Source organism: Trichoderma reesei (assembly GCF_000167675.1).
Source record: "Trichoderma reesei QM6a unplaced genomic scaffold TRIREscaffold_24, whole genome shotgun sequence".
NCBI lineage: Eukaryota > Fungi > Ascomycota > Sordariomycetes > Hypocreales > Hypocreaceae > Trichoderma > Trichoderma reesei.
Window position 1 is genome coordinate 134,359 of NW_006711171.1, and position 13,707 is coordinate 148,065.

General features: G+C 53.6%; 1 protein-coding gene across 1 annotated transcript in view; it reads left to right on the plus strand.

Moving 5' to 3' along the window:
• The window catches only part of TRIREDRAFT_23171 (uncharacterized protein), a gene marked incomplete at both ends in the record, with an annotated part of 69,518 nt that overhangs the window by 10,799 nt on the left and 45,012 nt on the right, over positions 1-13,707 (plus strand). The window contains one exon of the mRNA XM_006968504.1: positions 1-13,707. This exon is cut by the window's right edge and continues 36,828 nt beyond it. Within this exon, the coding sequence (XP_006968566.1) occupies positions 1-13,707 (13,707 nt within the window).

Sequence of the window (13,707 nt, forward strand, 5' to 3'; positions counted from 1 at the left end):
AGTCTCCAAGCAAACAACGAGGTTCCTGAAATTGTCGACTCTTGTATCCACGAGTTGGTCGAAAAACAGGCCCTCGAACGTCCCGGCGCCCCTGCTGTTGTGGGTTGGGACCGGGTTTTCACCTATGCTGAACTCAACGAGGCCGCTAACCGGTTGGCCCATCATCTCACGCAGACCTTTGCCATCAAAGCCGATGAGCTGATTCATGTTTGCTTTGAAAAGTCGGCATGGCATTTTGTCGCGATCCTGGCTATTAATAAAGCTGGTGCCGGATGGGTTCCCCTTGATCCGTCACATCCTGAGCAGCGGTTGCGCCAGATTGCCAGCCAGACCCGGGCAAGAATCATACTAACATCACCGGCCAATTTGGATATTTGTGCCCGTCTTGGCTTGTCTGTCATTGAGATCAGCCCGTTCTTTGATCAGAAGCTTATCAAGAGCGGCATGAATAGCAGCGCTGGGCCAGACGTCAAGGTGACGCCTCGTAACATTGCTTACGTCCTCTTTACCTCCGGTTCTACTGGTACTCCTAAGGGACTGGTCATGGAACATGGCTCTGTATGCACGTCACAGACCGCTATCAGCCGGAGACTCGGATTGACTGCCGATGTTCGTATGCTGCAGTTTGCAGCCTTTGTTTTCGATCTTTCTATCGGTGAAATCGTTGCGCCACTGATTTCAGGTGCTTCTTTGCACATCCCTGACGAAAACACTCGATTGAATGACCTGCCCAACTTCATCCAGAAGAAACAAATCAATTGGGCCTTCCTTACCCCCGCGTTCGCCCGCACTCTGAAGCCAGAAGACGTCCCTGCTCTAGACCTCTTATTGCTAGCAGGAGAAGCCGTTAGTCGCGATGTGTTTGAAAGCTGGTTCGGAAAGGTCAGACTTATCAATGGCTGGGGCCCAGCTGAGACGTGCGTTTTCTCGACTCTTCATGAGTGGAGGTCTATCAACGAGAGTCCCCTAACTGTCGGCCGGCCGGTCGGCGGTTTCTGCTGGATTGTCGATCCGGAACACCCTGACAAGCTGGCTCCCACGGGCACCGTCGGCGAGGTCGTTATCCAAGGCCCGACCCTGCTTCGGGAATACCTTGCAGACGCTGAGAGGACCAAGCTGTCGACCGTCTATGACTTGCCCGCTTGGGCACCCCGCCGCGAGTTACAGCATTGGAGCCGATTCTACAAGTCCGGTGACTTGTGTTACTACAACCCGGATGGTACCATCGAATTCTCAACTCGTAAGGATACGCAGATCAAGATTCGCGGCCTTCGTGTTGAATTGGGCGAAATCGAGCACCACCTGCAGCTTGCCCTTGATGACATTCGTCAGGTCGCCGTCGACGTGTTTAAGGGTGAAAGTGGCTCAAATCTCGTGGCCTACTTCTGCTTCAACGAGGAGAGCAAGACGGCTGATGCTCGTGTTGCGGGTGACGATAAGGGTCCTTTCATGCCCATCGATGAAGACCTTCAAGCCCGCCTTATTGCAGCCTCGGGTGAATTGAGGGTTGTTCTTCCGTCCTACATGGTGCCAACCTTCTTCATTCCCTGTAGCTATATGCCAACCAGCACATCGACCAAGCTTGACCGCAAGGAGCTGAAGCGGTATACCGCTGCCTTATCCGTCGAAGAGCTATCGAAATACTCCCTTGTCGATGGCAAAAAGAGGGCACCCGAGACTCCGATGGAAAGCCAGTTACAGCAGATATGGGCTGAAATTTTGAACATTCCTATGGAGTCGGTTGGACGCGATGACAGCTTCCTTGGCCTCGGCGGTGACTCTATCACGGCCATCCACTTGGTTAACGTCATGCGGGAAGAGGGTATCTCGTTGACCGTCAAGGACATCTTTGATGACCCTCGCCTGCTGTCTGTCGCCAGCAAGGCTATAACCACCGAGGAGGTACTTGAACTCGATGAGATTGAGCCATTCAGCCTCCTGGAAAAGGAGATCCGTGATGCTGTTCTATCAGAGGATCTTCGACAAGAACTCAAGCTCGCCAAGTGCCAGCTTGTCGAGGATGCTTATCCATGCAGCAAGCTCCAGGAAGGCCTTATGGTCCTTTCTGTGAAGCAGCCCGGATCATACGTCGCCAAGTACACCTATCGTCTTCCTGCCCATGTCGACCTTCAACGCTTCAAGGAGGCGTGGGAGTACACCTCGTCTGCTGTTGAAGCACTCCGAACTCGTCTTGTCATGATTGACGGTTCTTGTGTCCAGGTCGTCATCAACGAGGAGATCCCCTGGGAGACTACAAAGACGGATGATATTCGATCGGCCATAGCATCGGCTCAGTCTCTCCGCATGACATACGGCTCATCTCTGTCGCGCTACACAATCCTCGAGGACCAAGACGGCAGCAACTATTTCATGTGGGCTGTCCACCACTCTGTCCATGATGGTTGGTCGATGAGGATAGTCCTGGAGACGTTGCGGCGAGAGTATGAGGGCCGGGCATCGGCCCCGGTTATGCCCTACAACGGATTCATTCGCTATACCCTTGGTCTCGACCTGGAGGCCGCTGCTGAGTATTGGAGCAGCCAGCTGGATAACGCCAAGCGGGCCAGTTTCCCTGCTGCTGCCACTACCTCTAGCGAAACGAAGCACATCACGCGAATGATGACAAAGTCTATTCCATTCCCTGCTTCCATGAACCCAGCCATCACAAAGGCCACAGTTTTGCGAGCTGCTTGGGCCGTCATCCTAGCTCGTTACTGCGATACAGACGATGTCACGTTTGGGTCTACCATTTCTGGTAGGCAGGCGGCAGTTCCAGGCCTGACCGAGATGGCTGGTCCAGCTGTTGCCACTGTTCCCGTCCGTATCCGTCTCGATAAGCAGCAGCGCGTGTCCAAATTCCTTCAAGGTGTACAGAGTCAAGCCTCTGAGATGATCCCCTTCGAACAATTTGGCCTGCAGAGCATCTCCAGGCTTGGTGCTGATGCGAGGGATGCGTGCGACTTTACTTCCCTGATGCTAGTTCAACCCATGCAGCATCTTGCTGGCGAGGATCTCGACAGTGTCATGGTGCCTGCTCTTGAACAAGAGACACAAGAGGATCAATTGCAGAATTACTTCTCATACCCTCTTGTTCTGCAGGGCCATATCCATGACGATCGAGTTGAGCTCGTCTTGATCTACGACTCTGTCGTTCTTCCAGAACCACAGCTTGTTGCCTTGTCACATCAGTTCAATGGCGTTGTCCAGCAGCTTCTCAGCGGCAAGGATTGCAAGCTTGGCGAAATCTCAGTGGCGAGCCCCTGGGATCTCGACCTTGCACAGGCTTCCAACGGCGATGGCCCTGAAATCGTTGATGATTGTGCTCATCTCATAATCGAGCGGCAAACGAAGCAGACTCCCCATGCCCATGCTGTACATGCTTGGGATGGCTCACTCACCTACAGTGAGCTTGATCTTGCTGCCAACAGGCTCGCCAATCTCTTGATCCAACGTCACGGGGTCAAGGTCGGCGATGTCGTTCATGTGTGCTTTGAAAAGTCTCTTTGGTATGTGGTTTCGGTCCTGGCCATCAACAAGGCTGGAGCTGCTTGGGTGCCAATGGACCCGGCACACCCATTCCAACGGCTTCAACAGGTTGCCAGTCAAACTGGTGCAAAGCTCGCGCTCTCATCTGCTATCCACAGCCCCCTGTGCTCCAAGCTTCTGGACACGGTTGTTGAAGTGTCCTCAAACCTGGATGAGCAGTTGAAGAGTGACGAGACCATCAGTCATGTCAAGCCAACCACTAAGGTGACCCCCAACGACGCTGTCTACCTGCTCTTTACTTCCGGTAGTACTGGCGTTCCTAAGGGTATCATTATGGAACATGCCTCTCTTTGCACCAGCCAGCGTGATATCGCAAAGAGACTCGGCCTGACTAGCAGCGTCAGAATGCTTCAATTCTCGTCCTTTGTCTTTGACGTTTCCGTGGGAGAAATCATGCTTTCCCTTATGCATGGTGGTTGCATTTGCATACCATCTGACCACGATCGTCTCAACAACTTGGATGGATTCATCCGAGACGCCGAGGTGACCTGGGCATTCCTGACACCATCGTTTGCACGCACACTCCGCCCTCAAGACGTTCCATCCCTTGAGCTCATTGTCCTTGCCGGAGAGCCCGTCAGCCAGGACGTCTTTGACCTCTGGTTCGGTAAGGCAAGGCTTGTCAATGGTTGGGGACCTGCTGAGACTTGCGTTCTGAGTGCTATCCACGAATGGAAATCCGCAGACGAATCGCCGTTGACCATCGGACGTTCGGTTGGAAGCTTTGCCTGGATTGTCGACGCAGAGAATTCGAACCGTCTAGCCCCGGTTGGATGTATCGGAGAAATCGTCATGCAGGGGCCTACTCTCCTCCGTGAGTACTTGGCTGACCCGGCCAAGACGGCCTCATCGACCATGACCTCTTTGCCGAACTGGGCACCCCGCGCCAATGACAAGAAATGGGGTCGTTTCTATAAGACTGGCGATCTGGGTTTCTACAACCCTGATGGAACGATCCACTACTCTGGCCGCAAGGATACACAGGTCAAGATCCGTGGTCTTCGCGTTGAGCTTGGTGAAGTTGAGCATCACATTCGGAATGCACTTGAATCCATCCGACAGGTTGCCGTTGATGTGTTCCGAACAGAAACCGGAACGAACCTCGTCTCATACATCTGCTTTAGCAGCGAGACGAAAACTCCCGGACCAAACACCGACCCCAATGGTGATGACGTTTTCCTCTACATGACTCGGAACGTCCAGAGCGATTTGAACATCGCCATCAACAAGCTCAACGCCCTGCTGCCTAGCTACATGATCCCAACTTACTGGATTCCTTGTGACTACATGCCGCTGATTTCCTCCGGCAAGTTGGACAGGGTCAAGCTCCGCAAGCAGATGGCTGCGTTGACTCAGGAGGAGCTGGAGGCCTATTCACTGACTGATGCCGACAAGCGCGCTCCGGACACAGCCATGGAAGTGCGACTGCAAAGCATGTGGGCTGAGATCTTGAACATTCCCGCTCAGACCATTGGCAAGGACGACAACTTCCTCCGTATTGGTGGTGACTCAATCGCTGCTATCAGATTGGTCTCGATGGCTCGCGAGCGCGGCATCACCCTCACGGTCAATGGCATTTTTGAAGATCCGCGCCTGTCATCTATGGCTGCCACTGCCGGGGCGGCTGATGGGGATGATGAGCTTCTGACTCCTATTCCTGCTTTCTCCCTCCTGGATGACAGCACTCGAGACCCGATCCAGGCTCCCAGCATCTACCAAGACTTGGGCCTGAATGTCACACAGCGGATCGAGGACGCATATCCAACCACCAAGCTCCAAGAAGGCCTCATGGCCCTCTCCGCCAAGCAGCCCGGATCGTACATTGCCAAGTTCCTCTATCGTATTCCCAAGCACATTGAAGTCGCTCGCTTCAAGGATGCCTGGAGACGCACGGTTGATGCTTGTCCCAACCTTCGCACCCGGATCCTCCTCACCGAAGGAGGCCACAGCACGCAGCTTGTGATTAGCCACGATTTCGAGTGGGATCTCGTCGAGAATGAAGACCTTCACTCCTATCTCCAGCTGACTCAGGACTTTGAGATGGGTTACGGTTCGCAGCTTTCTCGGTACGCGCTGATCAAGCACACGGATGGCGAGACGTACTTCATGTGGAGCGTGCATCACGCTGTTTTCGATGGTCTGTCTACTCAGAACGTATTGAACATTCTTGAGAAGGCCTATCAAGGCAAAGACGTCCTAGAAACGCCTCCGTATGCCCGCTTCATCAAGTATACCCTTGGACTGGATGCAGAGGCTGCAGCAACATACTGGAGAGAACAATTACAGAGCTCTCGCAAGGCCACTTTCCCTGCGTCAAGTGAAGTATCCAACAAGCCTGGCGCCACTCGTGTCCTTGAACGATCCATCGAGCTGCCCAAGATGGCCTCATCGGGCATTACTCTCGCCACCGTTGTTCGGTCTGCTTGGGCCATGGTCCTCGCACGCTACAGCGATTCGGAAGATGTCACCTTTGGTACAAGCATCTCAGGCCGTCAGGCCCCAGTACCCGAGTTGATGGACATGGTTGGACCCATCATCGCAACCGTCCCTGTGAGGGTCCGCGTAGACCAAGCGCAGCTGGCTACTGACTTCCTTCAAGCTGTCCAGAGGCAGACACTCGAAATGGTTCCCTACGAGCAGTTCGGTCTACAGAGTATAGCCAAGGTCAGCGAAGACGCCAAGGAGGCTTGTGACTTTACTTCGCTCTTGGTGATTCAGCCTATGCAACACGTGTCCGACTCTGAATCCGCCGATTCTGTCCTTGTACACGCAGATGGAGCGCTAAAGGAGGAGGCCGAATCGATGGAGAACTATTTCTCGTACCCCCTCATTGTCCAGGCTCATCTGTATGAGGACCGCATCAACATTGTTCTCATCTACGACTCGACTATCCTGGCCAAGACACAGCTAGAAGCCCTCTCTCAACAGCTTGGACATGTTATGTGCCAGCTTGCGGCAGCCACTGACGAGAAATCGTTGGGATCGGTATCCATTACTTCTGACTGGGATCTGGAGCGCGCTGTTTCATTTAACAGTGACGTTCCTGAAATCGTTGATGCTTGTGTGCATGACCTTGTTGCACGTCAGGCTGAGCTTCGACCAGATTCTGTCGCTATATCTGCGTGGGATGCCGAGCTCACATATAGCCAGCTTAACCTCGCTGCCAATAGACTGGCGAACCACATCATCACAGCCTATGGGATCAAGCCTAATGACTTCATTCACGTGTGTTTTGAGAAGTCAGCTTGGCACTTTGTTGCCATTTTGGCTATCAATAAGGCTGGAGCCGCTTGGGTGCCTCTTGACTCTTCTCATCCAGAGCAGCGTCTTCGTCAAGTGGTTAGCCAGACGAATGCCAGGCTGGTTTTGACGTCTCCTAGCAACTCCACGCTTTGTTCCGGACTACTTGCAGACGTCCTTGAAGTCACACCAGCATTGGACCAAAAGCTAGCTGCAACAGTTGGCTCCCAGGCTCCCAAGGTCGCTGTGACGCCTGAACATGCTGTGTATGCTCTGTTCACCTCCGGATCTACCGGTACCCCTAAGGGCCTCGTTATGCAGCACCGAGCTGTTTGCACCTCGCAGACGGCCATTGCCAAACGGTTAGGTCTGTCATCGGACATTCGACAACTTCAATTCGCTGCGTTCGTTTTCGATCTATCCATTGGTGAGATTATCGCGCCATTAATCAGCGGAGCTTGCGTTTGTGTTCCTTCTGAAGACGTCCGGATGAACAGCATTACCGAGTACATTCGTGACCAGCGCATCAACTGGGCATTCTTGACCCCTTCGTACGTTCGTACCTTACGGCCAAAGGATGTACCTGGCCTGGAACTACTTCTTCTTGCCGGTGAAGCTGTACCTAAGGAGATCCTTAACACATGGTTCGGGAAATTGCGCCTTGTCAACGGCTGGGGGCCAGCCGAGACCTGTGTCTTCAGTACCCTGCACGAATGGAAGTCAGTCGACGAAAGTCCTCTTACCGTTGGCAAGCCAGTTGGAGGCTTCTGCTGGGTTGTCGACCCGGAGAACCCCCATAAGCTAGCCCCTGTTGGCACTTTGGGCGAGGTTGTCATCCAAGGTCCGACCTTACTTCGCGAGTATCTGGCTGATCCAGAACGTACCGCGGCTTCCTCAGCCACAGCCCCTGACTGGGCACCGCAGCCTGACTCCAAGCATTGGGGGCGCCTTTACAAATCTGGTGATCTCTGCTCCTACAACCCTGATGGAACTCTTGAGTTCTCGTCCAGAAAGGACACACAGATCAAGATTCGAGGCCTTCGTGTGGAGTTGGGTGAGGTGGAACACCACATCCAAACGGCGATGCGCGGCCTGCGCCAGATTGCTGTTGACGTTTACAAGGGCGAGAGCGGAACGAATCTTGTGGCTTATCTGTGCTTTACCGACGAGACCCGAGCCTCTTCTGCTGACCACAGCCCATTCATGTCCGTCGACAAGAAGCTTCAGAACCAACTGAATGCTTTGGTCGGCGAATTGGGAGTTACGCTGCCGCGGTATATGATCCCCACGCTTTACATACCCTGTAGCTTCATGCCGTCAATCACGTCGACCAAGCTGGACCGCAATGAATTGCGCCGTCGTACCGCCAGCCTCACCCGCGATGAACTGTCTCAATATTCCCTGCTGGGAGGCAACAAGAGGGCTCCGGAAACCGACGTGGAGCGCGCGCTTCAACGGATCTGGTCCGGCATCTTGGGCCTCTCGCCGGACGCAATTGGCCGAGACGACAGCTTCCTCGGTCTGGGAGGTGACTCGATTACTGCGATACAGCTTGTTGGGGTTTGTCGTGATCAAGGCATTTCTCTGTCGGTCAAGGATATCTTCAACGACCCTCGGCTTATCGCTGTGGCCAAGGCTGCTCAGTCGCTGAGCTCTGTTGACGATGTCGCTATTGAGCCTTTCGGCCTGTTGGATGATGAACTGCGTCGTCTCGCTACGAGTGAAACCGCCAGGGCTCAGTGCCATCTTGCAACAGAAGCCGTCATCGAGGACGCCTATCCTTGCACAAAGTTCCAAGAAGGCCTTATGGCTCTCTCCATCAAGTCTCCTGGATCATATGTTGCCAAGTATGCCTATCGGCTGGCGGATGATGTTGACATTGAGCAGTTCAAGTCAAGCTGGAAGAAGACCGTTTCTCTCTGCCCTACCCTGCGCACACGCATCGTGCTTCTTGGTGACCGCTGCGTGCAGTTGGTTGTCAAGGAGGATGCAGAGTTTGTATCATCTACCGCTTCAAGCTTCGAGTCAGCCATGCTTGAAGCTCGTAATGTGCAAATGACATACGGCACGCCGCTGTCACAGTATACTCTGTTCCAAGGAGAAGATGGCTTCTACTTCATCTGGGTTGTTCATCATACGGTTCACGACGGATGGACCATGCGTCTTGTGCTTGAAACGCTGCAGAACCTCCACCAGGGCTCGACCACCAGCTCGCTGAAGCCGTATTCAAACTTCATCAAGTATGCGATGGATGTTGTGCAAGACCCGGCTGTCGAGAAATACTGGTCGCAGCAGCTGGATGGAGCAGTCCAGGCGTCCTATCCCCCTCGCCCAAGGTCTGACAAGCAGCACAAGGCAGTTACCCGCATGATGACCAAGACTATCCAAGTGCCAAACAACACTCAGTCTTCAGTTACCATGGCGACTCTCCTGCGTGCCACCTGGGCTATCATCCTTGCTCGTTACTCCAACACTGACGATATCTGCTTTGCCACGACGGTGTCTGGCCGTCAAGCCTCTGTTTCGGACATCTTGCAGATACCCGGGCCTATCGTTGCGACTATCCCAGTGCGCGTACGACTCAATGGCCAGCAGACTGTGCTGGAATATTTGGAGAGTGTGCAGCATCAAGCTACACAGATGATTCCCCACGAGCAATACGGGTTGCAAAACATTTCCAGGATCTCAGAAAACATCAGCGATGCCATTGACTTCTCAAGTCTACTGGTCATCCAGCCTCGATCGCACCTGGACTCTGGCAATGGTGACGGAAGCAATGAGAACATTCTTATTCCTACCGTTGAGGACGATGAAGCTGTAGCAGACCTTCTGCAAGATTACTTCACGTATCCTCTGGTTATTCAGGGCAACCTGTTAGATGACCATATCGACCTGCTCCTGACCTACGATAGCACTGTCCTGTCCGAGGTCGAGCTCAGCCGATTGGCTGTGCAATTCGAACACGTTGCTCAGCAGCTCCTGGATTCCGATCATGTCAAGCTGGGAGATCTCTCGTTGGTGCCCCCGCAAGACGTTCAACAGGCCATTGCGTGGAACACAGAAGACCCCGAGATCGTTGAAGATTGCATCCACAAATTGGTCGAACGACAAGCCATTTCTACTCCGGATGCCATCGCCATCGACTCTTGGGATGGGAAGCTGACGTACGCCCAGTTAGACGAGGCTGCGACACGTTTATCTCATCACCTCATCAAGACATATGATGTCGCCCCTGATGATCTTGTCCTTCTCTTGTTCGGGAAATCGTTGTGGTACATCATCTCGACAATTGCCGTCAACAAGGCTGGAGCAGCCTGGGTTCCCCTTGACCCAGCTCACCCCATGCAGCGTCTGCAGCAAGTTACCAGACAGACGAAAGCTCAGGTGATTCTCGCGTCATCTCTGCAATGCGAGCTGGCTCAAGAACTGCTGAACACTGTTGTTGAAGTCAGCCAAGCCCTGGACGATGCCCTCACCACGGCAGGCTCCACGCTCCGCACTCCAGATGCCATGGTTTCCTCCAGAGACAAGGCCTATGTCCTGTTCACTTCCGGCAGCACCGGAGTGCCAAAAGGTATCGTGATCAGCCACGGATCTGTCTGCACGAGTCAAACTGCTATTTCTAGCCGTCTGGGCCTGCACAGCGGTGTTCGGATGCTCCAGTTCTCTGCCTTCGTCTTCGATGTCTCTGTTGGCGAGATATATGGCTCGTTAATCCGCGGCGCTTGCGTTGTTATACCATCCGACGAGATTCGCATGAATGACCTGACCAGATTCATGCGGGAGAAAGAGGTCACTTGGGCATGTTTCACCCCTTCATTCATCGAGACTCTTCATCCAGCTGATCTGGAAAATCTGGAGCTGGTCATCCTAGAGGGTGAACCTTCTAAGAGACATATACTAGAGGAATGGTTCGGCAAGGTCAAGCTGATCAATGGCTGGGGCCCTGCGGAAACCTGTGTATTCAGCAGTATGCACGAGTGGAAGTCAGCCACCGAAAGCCCTGTTACTATCGGCAAGCCTGTGGGCTGCTTTGCGTGGATTGCTGATCCCGACAATCATCATCGCCTTGCTCCAATCGGTACTGTTGGCGAGATTGTGCTCCAGGGTCCGACACTGTTGTGCGAATACCTCGATGACCCTATGCAGACGCAGGCCAGTATCCTCAAGTCAATCCCAAGCTGGGCTCCACGCCGCGAATCGCAGCACTGGAACCGGTTCTACTTAACCGGCGATCTAGGCTGCTATAACCCTGACGGAACCCTCGCGTATCACGGCCGGAAGGATACTCAAGTCAAGATTCGAGGCCTTCGCGTGGAATTGGATGAGGTCGAGCACCATATCCGCAGCCTGCTAAGTGATGTTGTTCATGTCACTGTGGACGTTCACAAGTCCGAGGCAGGTTCGAGTCTGGTTGCCTATCTTGCTTACACTGAGGAGAGTGTGGACGACGAGGATGCACTGTTCCTGCCCTTGACGAACGAGCTGCAAAAGGATCTGGATGCCATGTCCAGTCAGCTTAGTGTCTTGTTGCCTCGGTATATGGTACCAACTCTCTATATCCCGTGCTCGCACATGCCTTTCCTGTCATCTGGGAAGACGGATAGGGCTCAGTTACGCAGACTTACTTCCGAACTAAGCCAAGAGCAGCTCGAGGCCTATGCGCTGGACGATACCAAGAAGGAGGCTGCCGAAACAGAGGCTGAGTTGCGTCTTCGAGATGTCTGGGCCAAGATTCTGGGCCTTTCTGCTCAATCAATTGGTCGTCACGATAGCTTCTTGCGTATTGGAGGCGATTCAATTGCAGCCATCCAGCTGGTCACCGCTGCCAGAGAGGCCGGCATCATCTTCTCAGTGAAGGATGTCTTTGATGACTCCCGACTTTGGAAGCTGGCTGAATTTGCCTCATCCAAGACGGAATCGGAAAAGGTTGTGGAGGCCATTGCACCATTCAGCCTGCTTCGCACTTCCCTCAACGAGACAGCTGTAACTGCTATTCTGCAGCAGCAATATGGTTTGACCGACAGTGTCGTCGTTGAGGATGCCTATCCCTCTACGAAGCTTCAGGAGGGTCTTATGGCCATCTCTGCTAAGCAGCCTGGAACATATGTTGCAAAGCAGGTCTACGGCCTGCCTGAGCACGTTGACCTTGATACCTTCAAGGCAGCCTGGGAGCGAACAGTTGAGCTTTGTGTCAATTTGAGGACGCGTCTCGTCATCGCCGGTGATGCAAGTGTGCAGGTGGTTATTCGGAACGAAGAAATCGAGTGGGAGACTTGCAATACAACCGTGCAAGCCTACCTCTCCCAGCAGTTCAACATGGGATACGGTTCCCGACTGTTCCGTAACGGAATCGTTCATGAGCCCTCGGGGCAGAACTTCTTTGTCCTGAGCATTCACCATGCCATCTTTGATGGTTGGACGCTCCCGATGCTTATGGAGACACTGGACTCTGCGTATCGCGGCGTCGAAGCTTCCGCCCTCCGCCCATACGCTGAGTTTGTCAAGTATATCCTGGACATTGATGAGGCAGCTGCTGGTGACTACTGGCGAGGCCAACTCCAAGATGCCAAGCGTGCCTCGTTCCCGCCGTCGGCCCCGGTTCAATCATCTCAGACGATTACCAGGATCCTTGAGAAGCCCCTCAACTTCTCTCACTCAATCAAATCCGGCATCACCAAGGCATCAGTCCTCAGGGCTGCCTGGGCCCTGGTGTTATCCAGGTATTCTGATAGCGATGATGTGACATTTGGTGTCAACGTTTCCGGACGTAATGCCGCAGTTGCAGGCATTGAATCGATGCCCGGCCTTGTTGTCGCCACGGTCCCGGTCCGCGTGAGACTGGACCCCGAACAAACGGTTTCCCAATTTGTGGAAAGCATTCAGTCTCAATCGACTGATATGATCCCTTACGAGCAGTTCGGTCTACAAGACATCTCCAAGCTTAGCCCCGAGGCGAAGGACGCTTGCGATTTCTCATCCCTCATGGTCATCCAGCCCATGTCTAGCATCGCCAACAACAAGTCTGTTCTTGAGCCTCCCCCAGAGGACAAGGCTGCTGCTGAAGAGAGCTTGCAGAACTACTTCACTTACCCTCTGGTTATCCAAGCTCACCTGCATGATGATGGTGCGGTCAATCTGCTGCTGATTTACGATGCGAATGTGCTCTCCGAGGATCAACTTCAAGCACTATCCATCCAGTTTGATCATGTGGTGCAACAATTACTTGGCCAAGATTCCGGGGCTAAGCTAAGGGATGTCACCATTGCCGGACCATGGGATTTGCAGCAGGCTATGAGTTACAACGTCAAGGAGCCCGGGATCGTCAACGCCTGTGTACACGAGCTTATTGCTCAACAAGCGGCCCGAGATCCCCATCACGAGGCTATCTACTCAAGCGAAGGCACAGTTACATATGCCACCTTGGATCGTCTCTCCAGCCTCTTGGCCCACCACCTACATGCTCATGGAGTACGGCCTGAGTCGGTGGTTCCATTCTGCTTCGACAAGTCTGCGTGGGCCATCATCGCGATGCTCGCTATTCTGAAGGCTGGTGGTGTTTTCCTCCCCCTTGACCCCTCACACCCGCGCAACCGTCGTGAGGCTCTGATCGAGGAAGTCGGAGCAGAGGTCATGATTGTCTCTCCCTCGTCGTCTGTCACCTGCGAGGGTCTAACTCCCACCATGGTAGAGCTGACGACTCCGCTACTTGAGCAGCTTTCATCGACCTATGATGCCTTCCAGCAGATTCATCCCAAGCCAAAGCCTAGCAATGCAGCCTACGTCCTTTTTACATCAGGCTCTACCGGCAAGCCGAAAGGTGTCTTGATGGAGCACTCGGGCTTTGCCACCAGCACCCTGGGACACGGCCGGGTGTATAACCTTGGCCCGACTTCTCGTGTCTTCCAGTTTTCCAACTAT